This window comes from Spea bombifrons, chromosome 5, assembly GCF_027358695.1.
Source record: "Spea bombifrons isolate aSpeBom1 chromosome 5, aSpeBom1.2.pri, whole genome shotgun sequence".
NCBI lineage: Eukaryota > Metazoa > Chordata > Amphibia > Anura > Pelobatidae > Spea > Spea bombifrons.
In genome coordinates, this window is record NC_071091.1 from 107,204,447 (window position 1) to 107,225,345 (window position 20,899).

The 20,899-nt window shown below is 40.9% G+C and overlaps 1 protein-coding gene across 1 annotated transcript in view; it reads left to right on the forward strand.

The window, feature by feature from the left end:
• LOC128497840 (adhesion G protein-coupled receptor B1-like) overlaps positions 1-18,571 on the forward strand; it is a 75,527-nt gene extending 56,956 nt beyond the window's left edge. The window contains exons 2-3 of the mRNA XM_053468025.1: positions 9,502-9,660; positions 18,323-18,571. Of these exons, the coding sequence (XP_053324000.1) occupies positions 9,502-9,660; positions 18,323-18,522 (359 nt within the window). The 3' untranslated portion in view covers positions 18,523-18,571. The remainder of the gene's footprint in view (positions 1-9,501; positions 9,661-18,322) is intronic.
• Positions 18,572-20,899: the final 2,328 nt, after the last annotated feature.

Here is a 20,899-nt window from a genome sequence, read left to right on the forward strand (position 1 = left end):
TACAGCGCTGGTGGTTATATTACTGTATACAGCGCTGGAGGTTATATTACTGTATACAGCGCTGGGGGGTTATATTACTGTATACAGCGCTGGGGTTATATTACTGTATACAGCACTGGGGAGTTATATTACTGTATACAGCGCTGGGGGTTATATTACTGTATACAGTGCTGGGGGTTATATTACTGTATACAGCGCTGGGGGTTATATTACTATATATACAGTGCTGGGGGTTATATTACTGTATACAGCGCTGGGGGTTATATTACTGTATACAGTGCTGGGGGGTTATATTACTGTATACAGTGCTGGGGGTTATATTACTGTATACAGCGCTGGGGGGTTATATTACTGTATACAGCGCTGGGGGTATATTACTGTATACAGCACTGGGGGGGTATATTACTGTATACAGCACTGGGGGGTTATATTACTTTATACAGCGCTGGGGGGTTATATTACTGTATACAGCGCTGGGGGTTATATTACTGTATACAGCGCTGGGGGGTTATATTACTGTATACAGCGCTGGGGGTTATATTACTGTATACAGTGCTGGGGGTTATATTACTGTATACAGCGCTGGGGGTTATATTACTGTATACAGTGCTGGGGGTTATATTACTATATATACAGTGCTGGGGGTTATATTACTGTATACAGCGCTGGGGGTTATATTACTGTATACAGTGCTGGGGGGTTATATTACTGTATACAGTGCTGGGGGTTATATTACTGTATACAGCGCTGGGGGGTTATATTACTGTATACAGCGCTGGGGGTATATTACTGTATACAGCACTGGGGGGGTATATTACTGTATACAGCACTGGGGGGTTATATTACTTTATACAGCGCTGGGGGGTATATTTCTGTATACAGCGCTGGGGGGTTATATTACTGTATACAGCGCTGGGGGTTATATTACTGTATACAGCGCTGGGGGGTTATATTACTGTATACAGCGCTGGGGGGTTATTACTGTATATAGCGCTGGGGGTTATATTACTGTATACAGCGCTGGGGGGTATATTTCTGTATACAGTGCTGGGGGTTATATTACTGTATACAGCGCTGGGGGTTATATTACTGTATACAGCGCTGGGGGGGTTATATTACTTTATACAGCGCTGGGGGGGGTATATTTCTGTATACAGCGCTGGGGGGGTTATGGGAATTTCTCCTGTACAATTGAAGACAATTGAAGGCTTTGGCTGGCTGTACTGAACCTTAGCACTAACAATACCGTCCACTTCGCTCTCCAAAGTCGTTTAGCGGCCGTGACGATGCTGTCATTGTCACGTCATTGCCTCACTAACGGCATTAGAATCATTTCCAAACCCCAGCCGAGGAATTTTCACACTTTTTTTGGTTTCTTTTCACACAGGCGGCCATGATTCGCATGTAAATAGCGTCCCAATTAGGAGTATGAAATTAAGTGAACAAAGTCGTCAACACGAGAAGTGTCCTCATTATGTCTTATTGCATTAAATGTAGCCACATTAACTAAAGTGCACTGCAATTATTCAACCTTTCACGGCGCCAAAAAAAACCCTCCAGTAATTCATTTTACTATTTTATGTGTTTTTTTTGTTAAGAAAATTTCCCTCTGGAATTATTATTTTTTCCCTCCTTGAAACATTTACTGTCAGTAAGAAATCGCCTTCGGTACTTTTGGACAAGGGCACGGGAGCGATGGGGGGAAAATATCAATAAATCACCTTAAAAAGAGTTACTTGAAAGTCAACTTCCAAAATAAAACAGAAAAACTACAAATTTAACACGTACAAAGTCAAGCAGGTTACGGCGAATCGTTGATTACCGCTGACGGAGCTAATCGTCACAATTTACCCTTTTCCCCCAAATGTTTCAAGGGGTGGATAATTGTACCCAGAAAAAAAATCCAGAATTAGAGATACTAATACTTTTGTTCTGAAAACCTAATTTCTCTTTGGGGTATAATTAAAAAAAAATAATAAAAAAAAATTGGTTGTAATATATTTTTTATATATTTTATTTAATATTTAATATTTAAATATTTAATTTGGGTTGGTGGGTACGTGGTAGAGGGTAATACAGTGAGGGTATTAAACATGCATGGGAAAGACATACGGCTCCTGAATCTAAGACGAGACCAACGGCTGATTAAGTTTTGAGTCTTTACAGCAGGAGAAATGGGAAGACTAGACGGGGGCCGAATGGGGCCGATCTGCCAGCAGATTCTATGTAATAATGTGATCACCATAGTTGGATGTTTATATATTTTCATTCATTCTCATACACTTGGTTCATCGGCCCTACTGCAGAAGTGAATTTCCAAGTTGCCGTTCTGAAGTGACCAATAAGGATAGTAAATGGTTAACCTTGGTCCATGTTGCCAGTTCCTTGGTGGGATTCCGAGTATTCATCATTTGTGTTTCTGCGGTAACCTGGAATCTTCCCAGCGCGACTGGTGTTCTCTGGCATTCTCTGTAACTTTCAGAAGGAAATGCTCAGAAAAAAGGACCTACTTTGGTATCCTTTTTTTTTTTTTTGATGAGGAGATGTGACAAAAAGGTCTCCACCAGACTCTTGAAGTTCCACCATCCTCAGTTAATTAAAATAGTTAATTATGGCTAATTTTGTATGAAATAGGGAAGTTTGCCCAGAAATCAGCTTCTATTGCTCGAGGTTCCAACGACTCACGATGATGTCCTTGTGGACCATCTAACCCAGCTACCTTCATCATCTCCATGGCCCTCCATTGACTACACGTCTACGTAAACAAATTTCTTTCTGCTTTCCATTGGTCACCTTTTTTTCCTTTACTTTGCCCCATTTTTACTTCTCTACTTTCTCTCTCCCTCTTTGGCTTCTCCTCTGGTGGCCATATTGTCTAAAGAAGATACTTTTCAATGGACCAACGTCGCAAAATCCTTGAAACAGGAACATCAGAAGGAAGGCGTTAAAAGCAAATCCTCCTCTAAAACATATGAAAAGGTTCTTGGGACTTTTTTTTCCACTATGGCGATATCATTTTTTCTTCTTACCCACGTACGTTCTTGGCTCTCCTCTTTTATCTTCTTCTTAAAGAAGAACAAAAAACATACATGCTCTCTGGTTGAGTAATGGAAAAGATTGGCAAACATTTCTTGAGCTAGTCAAAGTAGGCTGGGTAATTAGTCGTCTACGTTACCCGTGGGTTGTTGGGGGCAGATAAAGAGATATGTGGCCCCTAAATCAACCAGGGCCGGTTATGCTCATACTACAGAATCGGGAAACTAAAAGCAATAACCCTGGCGTTTGCACGGATGCTGTAGTTTCATGCGAGAATCGGTTGAGTATCCAATTTTCATCATGTCAGCTTTTTGTTAATGGACTGCGGGATAATATTTCACCCAATTTCAAATACTAGCATTTATAACTAATTGATTTTAAGATCAAATCACCCATTCAATGTCATTTTTTTTTGTAATCTCCGATGTGCCTTAATGCATTAATGGTGGAGATCCATTAAGAGTCACATCCAGCATTTGGACCATTAATTTGATGGTTAAGCAAAAAAAAAAAAAAAAAAAAAAATGAAATATCAAAAATGATTGTTAACCCTTGGGAGGTAGAAGCTATGATTTCCTTTTGCTAACACATTTTATGAATGTGGAAGGTATTTGTGCCACGAATCATTGAAATTAATCAAAGAAAATACAAAGTCCGTTATTATGTAGTATGTGATCCTATTTTATTTTTTTTAAATCCTAATTTTGAATTTTCTTAAGCACCTGCAGACTCCGGTGTCCCCACATTTGAGCTTTCGGAAATAGCGTATTGTTGAAAATCTCTATATTAATGATCTGGTTCTCAAAAAGTTATATTATTTTTTATTAAACTAGATAAATATCTGCCAATGAGTTCATTTGTAAATATATTTCCTTTTATATGAATAATAATACCAATAAAATAAATCTGAAGATATGACATCTGACGCTTTAGCGGCTTTGGCTACTGCGTCGACAAAGCATAGCTGCCAACTGTCCCATCTCATGTGCCAGGTGTCCTCTTCATCGTGCTCGGCTCCAACTTGTCTGACAAGTGGACATTGGCACCATCTGGTTGTCCTGGCCGGTGCTCAGAGTTTCTATCGGTCTAGGCCAGAATACGTGGCTGGATCTAGGTCTTCTCAACGCGAGGTGGGTCTTCTGTACTCCTGAAAGGAGGAGTAAGGTTATTCCAGGGCCGGGCATCTAGTGCAGAAGATGAAGGGCCTTCTCGCTTTTCCTGGCTTTCTTATATTATATGGCGCCCAACGTACCATCATGGACTCTACTGTACCATCGATGGTGTTCCTCAGCTCTTTCACCCCTGGATTTCCACCAGTCTGAGGCTTTTATTCTTTGCCAAAATGTACTTATCTGAGAACAGAAGCGCAAAGGGAAATAATTCTGGGTCTTGTAATTGGGAGTCAATCATCCATCCTTTGCATTAACGCAGGAGCGAGGTCCCGATACACTTAAACACTCGCAAAACAAAATAGCTTTTGGGATGAGGTGGAAATAAGGCTAATTACGGAAACAGGGTTTGTGTAAACAATATTACAGGGATAATGGAAAACAGTATTAAGAAAAAGAGCGTTTTACACGACAAAACAATCCAGGAATCGTGGTTCGTCGAGCACCGAGGGTAACTTTAATCCAAAGCAATTTGTTTCGGCTGCACCAGTAATATGGGATACGTACGACTGCGCGCCAAGCTCGGTGTGCCGCGTAATAATAACATTAATCTCCTCGTGCTTAAAACAGTATTTCATGGGAAAATTAAGGAACGCAAGTTAAAATAACTATGTTTGGGGGAAAACATGTATTTATCTGCTTGCAACATGTTTATAAAATTAGTAAATATAACGTATTCAAGGAAAAATCATTTTTATTCTGTTTCAAGTTAGAATTTTTTGTTATAAGTTAAAATATGGAGTAAGATTTTTATAACCAATATTTAAAAAGTTTTTTTTTTTTTTACACTCGCTCAAATTTAAATGCTTTATACGGTTGGAAAAAAATGTATCTTTTAGAAAGAAGGGGAGGGCAAAATTAAATTGTTTTATTTAAAATAGATACTGATCAGCCCTGCATGGTCTCGATATTATGTACAAACTTATATAATATGACTTTAAGAATTTTAAGGCTTCAGAAATTAAAGAATTTTAAAATGAAGACTAATTTCAAAGAAAAAAAGTTCACATAAAGGTGGTTTTGTTTTGTCTATTGTACATAAACCTCTTCAAAGTGACCTAAAAATATTATTTCTGTATTATAAATATAATAAGTCTGATAAATCTGCATGGGGCCAGCGTTGCCAGTTCCCGGCTTAGCTACTGAGATTTGTTTTACTAATACACAGAATATCAATTATTTAATGTAGCACTAGATGCGAAATGCTTTTTAATCAGCGGTTTAGTAGAGTTTCCCCACTGGACCTACCCCCACGACGGACGCTCGGCGCCAAGTTAAATACTCTACGGAGGCTGTTATGATCTGACTAATATTTTCTATCTGTCTACATGTCTGCCTGTCTATACATCTGTTTTATGTTATTGATATAAAGTGTGAGCATTTTAGGGGTTAATACGTAGAATTTCAGCGAGTTATGTGCTGCCGGGCGACCTTGACCGAGTAAAGGATCTTCTCAGCCCTGCGGATCGGTGACGTAGGAGTTAATGTCCTTGAGTTTGGGAAGGAGTCATCTTTCGAGGCGCTCTGGCGTGCCGCAGGAAAGCTTCTGGCTGGTTAAGCAGTTGGCGGGTTATGCTTGTCTGGTTATGGATACGGTATTGATTTTGTTAAGTAGACTCCAGGGTTCCTGAAAATAAGTCGATAACCTTTGATCCGTTTGAAAGCTAATACGGTTCATGGCAGGAAACGGGGACCAGAGTCACCAGATACAGAGGAACACGAGTGTCCTACAGAACTTGCCCAAGGTCAACCTGTGGGCCACTCATAGATGCCAATTAATGTGTTTTGAGCTGAGCCGGTAGGATATCGGACTAAACGGTACGCTTTCTCCTCCTAGTGATCTGTGCGGATCCTACTACAACCCTCTGTCTCTGTCAGAATGTTAAATTATTTTCATTATTCCTTGTTCTTTTGCTAAATTAATGAGTGTTTTGCCAGTTTGGAGACTTAAAGGCTTCTAGGTGTCGGCGTTTAGGCGCATATTAACCAAATTATTTTAGCCGTGCATGTATTGGTAGAGAAGGAGAAGTGGGTCCTGTTCTTGTGAGCTTACAACCTATTCCAAACAATTAGGGGTTGCTTGGGTGAGGATGATGTGGTTGTGGTGAGGGTCATGTGGAGGAGTCAGTGGTCGGGAGATCTCAAATTCAAGGAATACAGGTTACGGGTATTAGGAGGTTAGTTTCTAAGGTTCTCTAACCTAGTTGGTTTTTAGTGCGCAGTTGAAGAGGTTTCAGAGAATAGGTGCGGGTGAAACCCTGGAGTGGGAAGAAGTGATAACGGTTGAGGAGAGAAGCAGATTGTGGCAAGAGTGAAGAGGGCAGTAAGGAGGGTATTTGGAGAGATATAGGGGGCACATAACAACATAGGGGTGTTGTTAAGCTCTCTGTAGGTCAGGATCAGAAGGTATAATTGTATTCTGTTGGGTGGCACTGTGGGGCAGCAGGGTAGATTGTAGAATTCTTAACACTGATGGAGATTTCAGGGACTGGAGATTGATGAGATGGGGATAACCAGGAGCTCAGTCATTGAGATATTGAGCCTTATGCAGTGTGATGGGATTTGGATGAGGTTTCAAGAAAGGAAAAATAGATCAGCGCGTAGTCAGCATGGAGGACATAGTGAAATCCAGAAGAAGCGATTAGTTTTCCAGACGAGCAGGTATAGCTTGAGAAGAGTGCCGAAGAACTGACCTCAAAGGCACCAACAATGGGCGTAGGGAAGAGGAATGAAGCTCTTGTAGGAGAAGGGGATGGTCAATGGTGTGAGTAGAGTGTTCTAGAACGAAACTGGATTGTAAAGATTCAAAGAGAAAGTGGGTTACAAAAGAAAGAGTACTTTGGATTTAACCTTGTGGGCAGGCTTGGACTGGATATCTGGCACACGGGTATCGGCCCATCAGGCCACTGGCCGACATCGTGACATAAAAACTTGGGCCTACATGTTCAGCCGTCTACACGTATACCTTATAATCCCTGAGTTTATGTATACAACGTATTTTTGTGCACGCTCCACAGCCCTTCAACTTCATCACAGTAGCACATATATGAACACATGTCCGGCATGTCCATGATCATCACAGAGCATATCCCGAGAAGAATGAACCCAGCCCACCGTTCTTCATTTGTTAAAAAGTCATTATCCATGTTCTTTTAGCAAAATAACAAGAAACGAGTTGTCAAAAGAAAAAAAAAAAAACAGACACAAAAAGTATCTGTTTATCAAGCAGAGCGGTAAATTGCGTCTATTGGAAGCTCGGAAGAGACGCGCGGATAAAATACTGGAAATGGTGGCATTTTGATACAGCGGCTCGGATCGATGAGCAATTTTAAAATCTTTTTTTGCTTTCCATTCAAAAAGAACATAATAGAAACACACTGTTTGAGAACGCGAAACTGTCAGGGGAAAGGTCTATTTCACGATCAATAAAAAAAACGGTATGTTATTCCGGGGGATTTTTGACACCGGCTAAAAGGTCACTCATACTTCCCGGAGATCACAGGAGACATTAAATTGCCGTCTCTTTTTCGCTGTTCTTTCTACCTGCCGACTTGTAATATCTGAAATACCCGATCGGTCAAGGAGTGGACATGGTCAACAAATTAATTGTCGGTGGCGGGTGGGGGTGGGGGAGAAAAAAAATTAGAATAAAGAATTCATGTAGATTGCGCAATAATTGCTCTCGCCGGTTGATCGTCTGAAGACGCAGAACGCGATTATGACCTGCGGACTTAATGGGGAGGATCATTTGCTTTATACGCCTCTTAAAAAGCCATTAAATATATGGTTAGCCGATTTTTTTTCTCCACTGGAAGGTTGTTTATGTAAGCGATGCTTTGTTATTTAAATTAGCATAGAGTGTTACGTTCCAATTCCAAACGCGTTAAATACAGGGCTGCGGGATACGAGGGCGCTACATAAATGAATTAATAATAACGGTGAGATATAGGATCCCCCTAATCGGGGTATTCTGATAACCTTCGCCCGATCTTAACTCTTACCTACTGTTGTTGATGGCAATTAGTCTTTTTATGTCTTGTTGGTTATTTAAAGGGACCCTCCAGCTATAACATGAACTTTATTCCTATCTCCTTTAAATATCATTTGAATGAAAATTATAATAATTATATATACAGAAACCTGGGATTTCTTGGCAGGTAGGAGCCATTTTCCCCGTCTAATCTGCCCCTTGACGTAGAGGAGAAAGTGGAGCTTACTTTTCAATGGCTTCATACTTCTAGGATGCATTTCTTGGGAAGCATTTGGGGTTTGGGGCATTAGATTGAGACCGACGTCATTTTCCTGGAGCATTGACGTAAAAATTAAATGTAGGAAAGTTTTTTTTTTTGTTTTTTTTTTTAATATAATGAGTCAGCGTCTAGAGAGTTGAGATCAGAGTGAAAATAGGAGCAAATATTCAGTATATCGCAACTTTTCAGGTTGGATAAAGCATGAATTCTAAATTATTTTAGAAAGTGCGTGTTGCTGTGTAGTCATCACATAAAGTTACCGTAAAAACAATTGTTTTCATATAAAATGTGGGGTTTTTTGTGCCACCAAACCTGTAATCTTAGCAACTTCGTTATAGAAGCCCTGACCCCCCCCCACCGGTAGTTTTAGCTCAGCTTTGCTGCTAATTGAAAGATCGCAGAACTAGTGAGATGTTCGTGGAATCAAAGTGGTTGAAACTCGCAGTAGATGACCCATAGGAATGTTTGGTCTGTAAAGATGCAGTTTCCATAGCGATCAAAAATAAAGCAAAGTGTTGGTTGAAAGACGTTTTAAAACAATTCAAGGTTTTTAATAGTCAAGGGGCAGACGTCAGGAGAAGCTTCAGGTGAGTTCCTTGTCATTCCCGGTAGCTGAAGTCTTTTGTTCAGAGGTAACATCTTATCTTACCAACATTCTAAACACATGAAGAAATTGATGTGATCTGAAAGCTTGCATTCTTACATTGACCATCGTAGACCTTACCTACTGTTGTCCTTCATGTGTCACATCATATGGATGCACAGATTCCACCGGCCTGATCAGACCCATTCTCTAGAGACTCAAACCTTAATCAGTCGTTGGTCTCGTCTCGTTCAGGAGCCGTATGTCTATCCCGCGTGTGTTTAATCCCTTCACTGTATTAACATCTACACCTTCTCCTGGGAAGCTGTCCTACTTCTCTACCAACCCTCTCGGTAAAGATTGGATGTTGGACTTCTTGAAGGTACTGTAGGTGTACATATTGAGTAGATGTGATATTGTACTTAGCATCTTGTCTTATTTTTTTTGCTTTCTTTCTCTCAAGGCGGTTGGACCTCATGGACAACGTGGGGAGATTGCAACAGGGACTGCGGGGGTGGGCTGCAAACCAGAACCAGGACGTGCCAACTGCTACCCGAGGAAGGTCACCTATGCGAAGGAGTCCTGGAAGAAGGACGTCTTTGTAACAGGAAGGCTTGCAGCGGTAAGAATAAGTTAAGATCCACTATTTACATCTAAAATTCTTCCCACCGCGGATAATATGATAAGCGATCTTAGTTGACAATGGATGAAAAAAACCCGCTGTGGAGTTTGGGTATTTTTTTTTTATTAGAACTTTGGGTTGTTTTGTTCGGGTAAATTCTTTGACTGCTATTTCTCCAGGAGATGTGATAATTAAATGAAATTTCCTTAGGCAGATGTGACTCTGACTTTGCGTGTTCTTTAATTTAGAAGCTCCTCTTATATTGAGAAGGAAAAAAAAACATTTTAGATAATGCAAGGCTGGTTTTGATTATAATTATCCCCATTTTCTAAATTTACAATGATATATTTTTGATTAGATTGTCAGGCCCGGCTTTCAAGCCGTGGGTCTAGAAAGCGCAGGATACCTTGTAAAAAAGATTAATGAATGGGAAAAAGAAACCAAAAAAAACGAAATTCAGGCATTCACGTGGAACTTCATTAGAGGAATATTGGATGAAATGGTTTTTATGCGGTTTATACCTCTTTCATCAATTGAAATTATTTTGTAATTAGGGTGAGACTTGTGGATGCCTCCAGACTTGGTAGGTATCATTTATTAAATGGGAAGACATTACAATTATACCCCATAAAAGCATATTAGAAAAGTGGTTCTGATGGCTTGTGGAGGCGATAATGTGTGGCTCGTCGTCGCTTTGATGTTAGGAACGCAATGGGAGTCGCGGAAAGTAAATGAAAGGGTAACTGAACCGGACTATTAGGCGGGGAGAAGGGGGCAATCAGAGGTGGTTTAGGAATGAAGGTTTCAGAGTCATATTATCCTATGAGGAACATTGAAGAATGCCAGGGATGCCTGTATTGAGGGTGTGCGGCAAGAGGCAGGGAGGGGTGGGAGACGCTAGAAGTGGGCAGAGAAAATGGCAACCCGCCCGACTTACCCAAATAGCTAACTCGTTATGGTAGCATTGTGAGGAGGCAAAGTAGAAGCTACAGCAAACCAGATCTCTATGTTCTTCTTTGTATACTGGTCAGAGGAGATCGGAGAATCAACACATAATGGCCACAAAAGAGAGATGGAGGGGCAGCTACCCAGGAAAAAGGTCAGTGACAGAAAATGAGGACTGTTGGGAGGTATGGACATGGGAAGACTCTTCAAGAATGTGAAGAAAAAGGCAAGAGGACCTGAAATGTACCTATAAACAGGGGCATCTCTAGGTTTTTGGGATCCGTAAGTGAAAATATTTAAAGGGACCCCATGTCTTATACAAGTAATGAACAAATGGTACATATGAGTATGTTTTTGGAGATGTCTTCTAGACAGCATGTGGGTTTCCCTTAGGATTGGAAGAAAGGAGCTTTCATCTTAAACACATAGAAGGTTTCTCTACTGTTCGGGTGATTGTGGAACACATGGCCATCTGAAGTAGTTTTGGCCAATGGGCGGGGAGTGGGGAACGTCAAGACCCCGCTCCCGCCACCCGAAGGATTTGGGTGTTGACCCAGAGAACCAGAGAAGCAGCACTTCTCCCAGAGTTCTTCAGCCATATCCGAAGAGTTCCCAGGTACAGTTATCCCAAGTAAAAGTAGGTAAGGGAAGCTGATCCGGGGTGAGTCCAACGGTCGTGAAGTAAAGAAGAATTATTTTCCCTTTGAGATGACATTACTGGTTTGTCGAATGGTTAAACTGGATGGACTATAAGTTAACCTAATTAACTAATTAACTATGTAAACTCAAGAATATAAAACTAATGATCACAGTTTTGTTGAGGAAAGATTTGTTGAGAAGATTTTTTACAGTGATATAAATTTGTCAGGAATATTTGTTTCGGGATAGAATGTTGCTATAGTGAGCTTCAACGAATCAGCTTAGTGGATGAATTGTTTCTGCCAAACCACGCTAGAAATTCTGGTTTTGGTGCATATGGCTTTAAGAATTAAAGTGACACTAACGTGAAAAAAAAGTGTGCCCTGGTATATCATAGATACATAGAACCTTCCAGGAGATCGGCCCCATCCGGCCCCCGTCTAGTCTGCCCGTTTCTCCTGCTGTAAAGACTCAAACCTTAATCAGTCGTTGGTCTCGTCTTAGATTCAGGAGCCGTATGTCTATCCCGCGCATGTTTAATCCCCTCACTGTATTACCCTCTACCGCTTCTGCTGGGAGGCTGTTCTATGTCTAGTACGTTCTCAGTTAAGTAAAAAAAAAAGGCGCCTTCTCCAATTCAATATTTTATAAAAAGTAAAATGTTGCAATCATCTCTTTTTAGCCATAAATTTTGTATCAGAAGCTCACATTGTGTTTCAAAGAAATAGAACATTTTATTTATTTAAACTAAGAGGCAAGAGACAGGCAGAATGTTGGCTTTTACCATAACAGCCTCCTTAATCTTGTTTCCTCCCCAGGGTCATTAAGTCTCTCCCGAAACTGTGTATCTGCCTGTATACCTAATGAGGCCAAAAAATAAATCTAAGTACAGCGGGAATGGATCCGAAGCGTATCGCTGACATCACAATCCACTCCATTTGCAATGTTTCGTGCGCTATTATTTTGGCATTCGGAAAATTCCAGTGCAACCAAAGCTTCGAATTCCACCAAGGAATCACTAATGTGCTATTATATTAACCGCTATTATATCAACCACTATTATATTAAATTACGGTTTGCTAAGTAAATGAGCAAGATGGCCCTAACAGAACAAAAAAAGAGGCTTAGGTGTAATTTAAGTAAGTTTTGTTTTAATGAGAAATCGGTAGATAAGTGGAACAGCCTCCCAGCAGGGGTGGTAGAGGCCGATCCAGTGAGGGCATGTAAACATGCATGGGATAGGCATATGGCTGCTGAATCTAAGACGAGACCGGCGACTGATTAAGGTTTGAGTCTTTACTGCAGGAGAAACGGGCGACTAGACGGGGCCAACGGGGGCCGATCTGCCGGCGGATTCTATGTTTCTATATGAAATTGATCTAAAAAGATCTCATGGGAAAATTGCACCTTTTTGAAAAAAAAGATTCCCCTTTAAAACCCGTCCGGATCTTGCGTCCCCTAAACCCCTCTGGCAGGATCCTACTTCTTTAATTCCCTCATTGACTAGGTCAGGGGTGTCCAACCTGCGGCCCTCCAGCTGCTGCAGGACTACATCTCCCATAATGCTCTTTCAGCTAAGGGCCTGGCAGAGGAGTACTAGGTGCTGCACCTCTCAGGGTAGGTCTTCTAGAAGACGTTTGAGTCCTGGGGAGAAATGCCCCCTTTTCTGGGTCTTTTGATGCCCCCCATCTCCTGTCCTTTGTGATTGGATCCCCGACCTTGATTATATATCTCCTAAATGTGATGCTTAGTGCGGCACGATATGCAAATTGCTCATGCTGATCCTTTCATTTGCATATGGGGCCAGATGGCGATGCCACGCAGGAGGCAGTGGCAACAAACATTCAACCAAACAATCGCATCAGCTTCATATCTCTCTCCATTTTTCCCACTGTTCCTCCGTGATATACATCATGGGTTAATCTGTCCCTTCCAGTGTGAGATAAAACCAGAACTCCATCTACAACGGAATCTATAACATTCGTCTTAATATTTATATTTAAATATTACATGTTTTAATCAGCTTTGATACTCAAATAACACAGCGTTCCATGCAACGTTTCTGCTGATCTTTTTTCCAACAATGTAATAGAAATATAGACGGCGGATAACAACCCCTCGGCCCGTCTAGCCTGTCCGTGTAATGAGCTTCACATCAGCCATCAGTATGAGTTCTCGCTCTGTTATCTGAGCCCAAACTACTAGACAAACAATAAAATGTCTCAGTCTCATTCACCCAGTTGGACTCTCTGACTAATGAAAGTCTATGGAGGAACGGACTTCATTAGCATCGCCATAAAGCATCAGCTCAGTGTGGTGTTTGAGCCGGGAAAGTCACCCAAAATATCACATGACTGACAGCAACGGCGGCTCCAGGTCTGCAGATAAAGGGAGTTTATTGGAATAAAATGAGATAAAACCAGGTTTTTGTCACCGACCGATATTACTGTATATAGCGCTGGGGGGTTATATTACTGTATATAGCGCTGGGGGGTTATATTACTGTATACAGCGCTGGGGGTTATATTACTGTATACAGCGCTGGGGGGGTTATATTACTGTATACAGCGCTGGGGGTTATATTACTGTATACAGTGCTGGGGGGTTATATTACTGTATACAGCGCTGGGGGTTATATTACTGTATACAGCGCTGGGGGTTATATTGCTGTATACAGCACTGGGGGGTTATATTACTGTATACAGCGCTGGGGGGTATATTACCGTATACAGCGCTGGGGGGTATATTACCGTATACAGCGCTGGGGGTTATATTACTGTATACAGCGCTGGGGGTTATATTACTGTATACAGCGCTGGGGGTTATATTGCTGTATACAGAGCTGGGGTTATATTACTGTATACAGCGCTGGGGGGTTATATTACTGTATACAACGCTGGGGGTTATATTACTGTATACAGCGCTGGGGGGTTATATTACTGTATACAGCGCTGGGGGGTTATATTACTGTATACAGCGCTGGGGGGTTATATTACTGTATACAACGCTGGGGGTTATATTACTGTATACAGCGCTGGGGGTTATATTACTGTATACAGCGCTGGGGGGTTATATTACTGTATACAGTGCTGGGGGTTATATTACTGTATACAGTGCTGGGGGGTTATATTACTGTATACAGCGCTGGGGGGTTATGTTACTGTATACAGCGCTGGGGGGTTATATTACTGTATACAGCGCTGGGGGGTTATATTACCGTATACAGCGCTGGGGGGTTATATTACTGTATACAGCGCTGGGGGGTTATATTACTGTATACAGAGCTGGGGGGTTATATTACTGTATACAGCGCTGGGGGGTTATATTACTGTATACAGCGCTGGGGTTATATTACTGTATACAGCGCTGGGGGGTTATATTACTGTATACAGAGCTGGGGGGGTGTTATATTACTGTATACAGCGCTGGGGGGTTATATTGCTGTATACAGCGCTGGGGGGGTTATACTCTAGGGGATAATATTTTATTTTTATTGGACTTCCCCTTTAAGTAATCAAATAGCCGAAAAAAAAGGAAGAACGTACGAAAGTTGATTTACTTTTGTTTTGCGCGGCGAGCTCACACATCAAGCCGTAAATATATTCCAAATGGCGCTCGATGTTAACTGCAATCCTCTTTATTTCTTGCTACAGGCAACAAAGCAAATGAGATCTTTCCTAGCAGAGAGTCAAGGAGATTTCTGCCATCTGTTGAGCTTTGCTCGCGTTAGCAGATGCGGCGCCTCAATAAAGATATTATAAATTATAGGAGCCGTTGGAAACCACTTTATGTAAATACCGGCGCTGGAGTGGCGCTTTTCGGAGATCGTCGTTGATGAATTGGCATAAAAATTCGAACTGGGACTGAATTCAAATATTGAGAATATTGCAAAAAAAAAAATACCTGAGAGATTTTAAAACTGTCGTTGCCGGAGGCGATGCGAAAAAAGGTTAATTCATTCTTAAATTCAAGAGCCGAAAAATAGAATATTCACTTTCCATAATCCTGGAAATCATTTCCCAGCGTAGAGTGGAATTTTAGTAAACGATCGCAGTAGAACTTTGCGTCTACAATTGGGAACAAACAATAGAACCGCTTTATGGAAGCCAATGTCACGTTATGCTTGAAAGTTGGTGCTTTATACTCATACCTGGGAGCTGTAAGGGTTTGCCCCAGACGCGGAGGGGTTTTACCCTAACCTCAGGGTAAATGGGCTAAGTCTCGGGGCCAACAGTCTGTAGCTGACCCCTTCGTATGATTTGATATCTGAGAATCCCAGTTTGTGCTATACCACAGCCGGAATCCCTGCTTGAATACAGGTGACCCCATTCCGAATATGTTTGCCTCCTGAGTTTAGAACCAATTGGTTGCTGGTATTCGCTTCCATGTGAGGGTTAAGGTTCCCTGGAATGTTTGTTTAGGGAATTCTTGGGTCTTGGCTTTCGGGAAAGATATTTTTGTGGATGTTGACCCAATCCCCATATGTGAGAAGAACCTTCCGCACGTTCTAGAGCTGAAGCCTGAATTATTGAAAGAGGGTTACGTATGTAAAGTTACCCTGTCGCCTTCTTTAAAAGCAAGACAAGGGATGTTGCCTGCTGATGGCACCATTCCATTGGTTGCTACGGCGATAAGACTTTTCAAAGCTTTTCAATGATTTTATACGACAGGGTAAAATCATTATGGTTCTTGGTCCTCCTCCAGTGTTCATCCATTCCATTGTCTACCTTTAGCTGACGGCGAAGAGACAGCACATTACCTTTCGGAAGATTCATCTGTTTTTCCGTTGATGGAATGATGAGGTGGTTATGTTCAAAAGTCTAATTAGAAGACCTCTAGTGTATAACGCTCACTCACGAACCATCTCGGACGTTTGTAGTTATAAGGTGACGCCACAAAACCAACTTATGTCCACGGCACTTTACAGTTCATTAGGAACCCGTTGATTTTGAGTGGCTTGAATGTGACAATAACGCCGCCATTTTAGCCTCGGGCATTGAGGTACTGCGGTCGCGGATGGACAGCGTTTACTGAATGATTTTGTGGTATCGAACGCACAATAGTGTTTCATACAAAGAAACACCTCAATGGTCTCCGTGACCCAGGCCGGCATCATCTATTCATACTTCTCTGGAGCATTAAGCTCTTTTCGGCCATTGTAAAGAGCGGCTGCTCTTCTGGCTGAATAGCTTCTCTTTCAAAGGGATTCTTTTTGTGTTTTTTTTGTATGTATTTAGACATGTGCAGTTTTGTTAAAGACATAGTGGAACACGAATCACCCCCCCCCCAAAAAAAAAAATAAATGGATAGTGGTCACAAAAGAGGAATTTATTTATAATTCCCAAGCTGGGCTCAGCAGGAAGTGAGAAAGACATCACTTCCTGTCCGCCATCTTCAAGCTGTACATAAATTGTCCACCTTAGAAACGTAGCCTCGTTTGCCAAATCTGACAATTTAAAATGTGTTTAGTATTCAATGTTTCTGGTGTTTTACTTGTATCATTTTATTATTTTTAGAATTAAAAAAAAAAATAATATTTATAAAATGTATGAATTGAAACGTTGGAATCGAAAGTAGTAAAAATGAAGTTGCAGTATAAAATTCATTGTAAATTTGGAAAAAAATATCTATGACGTGTATGAAAGTTGTATGAATATACAAAAAAGAAAACAACATAATTGAAATTTTAATTTTCGGTCCTGAATTATATTAAACACCAGAGTAACAATAAAACAATGATAATGTTTCCATAGAGTTTCATAGAGTTTTGAGAAATACCATTTTTTTTGGTTAGAATAAAACGAACACCAACTTTGTCTCCACAGAAGATTTAATATATAATATGGATGATGTGTAGCTCCTTGTGTCCAATATTAGTTCTGGTCTCCTTGTCTTTGTTACTCGGGGGATTATACCTACCAAGTGTTTCTCCTCAGAACTCATTCCTCCAACCTCTGGTGCCTTTTCCCCCTCATCTGTCTCCCTCTTTCCTCCCCTGATCTCTCACTTTCCTCCCCTGATGCCCCTCTTTCCTCACCTGATGCCCCTCTTCCTCACCTGATGCCCCTCTTTCCTCACCTGATGCCCCTCTTTCCTCCCCTGATGCCCCTCTTTCCTCCCCTGATGCCCCTCGTTCCTCCTCTGATGTCCCTCGTTCCTCCTCTGATGTCCCTCGTTCCTCCCCTGATGTCCCTCGTTCCTCCCCTGATGTCCCTCGTTCCTCCTCTGATGTCCCTCGTTCCTCCTCTGATGTCCCTCGTTCCTCCTCTGATGTCCCTCGTTCCTCCTCTGATCTCCCTCTTTCCTCACCTGACGTCCATTGTTCCTCCTCTGATGCCCCTCTTTTCTAGGAGGTCATAAAAAAACGGGGTAAATAAAACCCATTAGTCTTCTTCTAAATGCCCCTCTCAGTTACCCCGCAAATACCCAGCAACAGGGCACAATGTTGTCATTGATATGTTTGGGATGTTGGGAGGTCTGTGGAATGGCTGTTGGAATAAGGACGTTGGCACCAATTACAAGAGTCATTCTTCATGATTTCCTCTGGTAATTTGCCGTCATCGTTGACAAAACCGTACAATAATCTGTTGATGGAAAGAAGAGATCTAATAGGAATGGAATTTAAAGTACGGCGCTTCAGAACTCCGTATTTCCATATGGCTCCTGAATCTAAGACGAGGCCAACAACTGACCAAGGTTTCAGTCTTTACAGCAGGAAAAAATTATTATACGGGGGCCGAACGGGGCCGACCGCCAGACAAATTTAAAGTAAAATGAATTGTGGCCCAAATCAGTCACAGGGTAGATTTGCCAAAATAGAAATGTGTGGGAGAGCAGAAAAGGTGAATCTCTCATATTAGAGAGTATTTGTACGGAGAGAATTCACCGCCTCGAGAGAGCGTCTCCCTTCTCCAGCTTTTAACCTTTTAGTAACCCTTCGTGTTCTTTCCGGAAGTAAATTTGATTATTCTCTTTTTATTATTAAAGACAAACAACAGACAAGACTTCAGCCGCCGCGTCTCCAACCGGAAAAAACGATTTAACCGGGCAATTAACGGTTCTCATATCTGTGTTTCAGCCGGCGGAAGGTACGACTCCAGGAGTCAATCGCTGAGATCCATCGATAACAAGAAAAGAGACGACGCGGACGATCAGTATCAGTTCGGGCATCCAGCGCCGCAAATTGGTAAGACGCTAAAAAAATGGGCCAAACTTATTTCTAATCAGGAACCCGGGTCGGGGAGGGATTATCGAATTTCAGTAGCAGAGGAGCTTTAGAGAAATGGGTCACAAATAAGGATTTTTTTTTTACAGCCAAAAGAAGTGTTTCTTATTGAATAAACTGATTCGATAAATCTGGCTCTGCCACAGGCTGCCACCAGATCTCAGCTTAACACAATAAAACATAATACCTCCAAAAATGTACTAAGCACAAGCGATTTAAATGAACAAATTTAGATATAATAAAAGCGGTGAATGTAACATTTCCTCCCTAAGCCAATAAAATACAATTTAATGGAATATATATGTTTTTCCTTTTAGAACTTTTTTTTTTTATTGGAACTCGCAGAACTTTTGTGCTAATGACATTTTGGAGAATCACCAATCTTTTGATACGCTGATGTGCGATTGATTGCTTGCGAAAGTGCTAGAAATGTCCCCGGCTATAATCTCTTTGGCATTTTAAGGAAATGTTTTCTTTTTTGTTACTGCATAGATTTCTAAGAAGATGTCCTTAGATTTCACCATCTTAAAAAAAACAAAAAACCCACAATTATAGAACTGAAATGTTCTTTTTTTGTTTTCCACAATGGACCCGCAATTCAGTTACAATTACGTCAACTCCTGATGAAGGAGCTGAACTAAGTACTGAGTCATAATACTGCCTGAAAAATCCCGAACCATGCCTTGATTCAGTAGTAGAGAAGCGATGTCCAAAAGCTGCCACCATTTTGTTTTTCCCTATATGCGGGATATTTATATTCAGTAGGTCCCAGCCATGTGGGCTAAGTAGGTTTTTGTCACTTGAAGCATCAGAGCAGGAAACTTCCTAGAAAGACAATCAAAGCATTACATAAATATTCAACCCCTACTGCCAGAGAAACCCTTCATCCACCCAACTGAAGATGGATTAGGTCTCAAGGATTCTATCAAAACCTGATACAACCCCAACGGGGAAAGCCAACTCAAAGCCAATTAAAACACAACGGTCATCAACTTGGGCACTGAATGTGGTGAAACTCTTGACGCAAATATCTCAACTCATCCTCTTACGTCTAGGAAGAGCTATGGGCTCATATGCGTTGGGTAGCAACTTGTCGCTTCCAAGGTGGTGGTGGTGGGTTTCCACCAAGTGTGATTGAAGTTCTCCATCACTTTTGGGCTAATGTAGTTTGTTTTTCTCGTTTTAAGTTACTATCGAGCAGAGATCCTGGGGATGTTCTGTATATCGAAGCCAAAGTACGGCAAACGGGCTTCAAAGTGTATGACTGATCCATAAGAACATCTCGAGAATTAATTAAATAAGCATTATAAGGGAAATAAGCCGAGTAAATGTGACAATTTCAATTGTGCGCGGAGGAGATTGAACAAAAACATAACCAGACGTCTTCGAAATCACTTAAACTTATTGCTTTTGAAGTGAACCATTTATTGGTACATTACTTCGTGAAACATGTTATTAACTTTTTTCCCCCTAAAATTAAAACCGAGGGAAAGATAAGGAAAGATTGAAGGCTGTTAGGTAAACCTCTTCTGCTTTTTATTAAAAACCGTACAAGAAATCTTAAATAATAATAAAGAAATGATAAAAAAGAAAAAAAGCAGGGTTTTGGATGCTTTTCTTAATTTAGGGACTAATGGAGCTACACCAAAAGCCGCAAAAATAATTGAAAAAATGTAGTCCAAGACATGGGTGATATATGGCTGAAACATGTGGTGTGTGGGTGGGGCTACCACAGGCCCCACCCACTTCATTTCCCAAAGTGTCCATTAAAGTGCAGTTGGACAAATATATTATTATTATTTATATAACGTCAGAATATTCCACTGCGCTGCACAACGGGACCTAAGATACAACAATTTCACAAAATTCATTAATTATTCCCTTTTTTATGGAAGGCCGATCAATACCTCAGTAAGACGTTGAACATTAAGTCATTTGGAACAGCGTGGTGATAATTATAGTAAATTATTATATTTCTGCAAAATATTTATGTATGTTTTCCCTAAAATATTAGCCCATTGTACAGAGCGGCAGAATATACATCATTATTTGTATATAAAGCCATAAATAATAGTAATTTTTTAATGGCAAATGCATTTGAATGAATTCTAAGACGTATGTTTATAAAGTGTTTTATCTGTTTTATGAAAATGATTCATTCTGTTTCACCGTTTTGTGTTCTTTCATGTGGCGTGCAACCCCCTGTGTGTTTTATTGATGACTCACTTGCCCAATTTTTGTTGTTCTGTTTAAATCTTTTTTAATGGAATATGTGGAGATCATAGGCAAAAAAAAGCCAAAGAAATTTGATACAATTAATTATCCCATTGATCAAGATTAAGTCCCGTGGAAAAGCATATTTTTCTCTTTGAGCATAAACTCCAATGTTCGTCGGCAGTGACAAAAACCTGGTTTTATCTCATTTTGTCC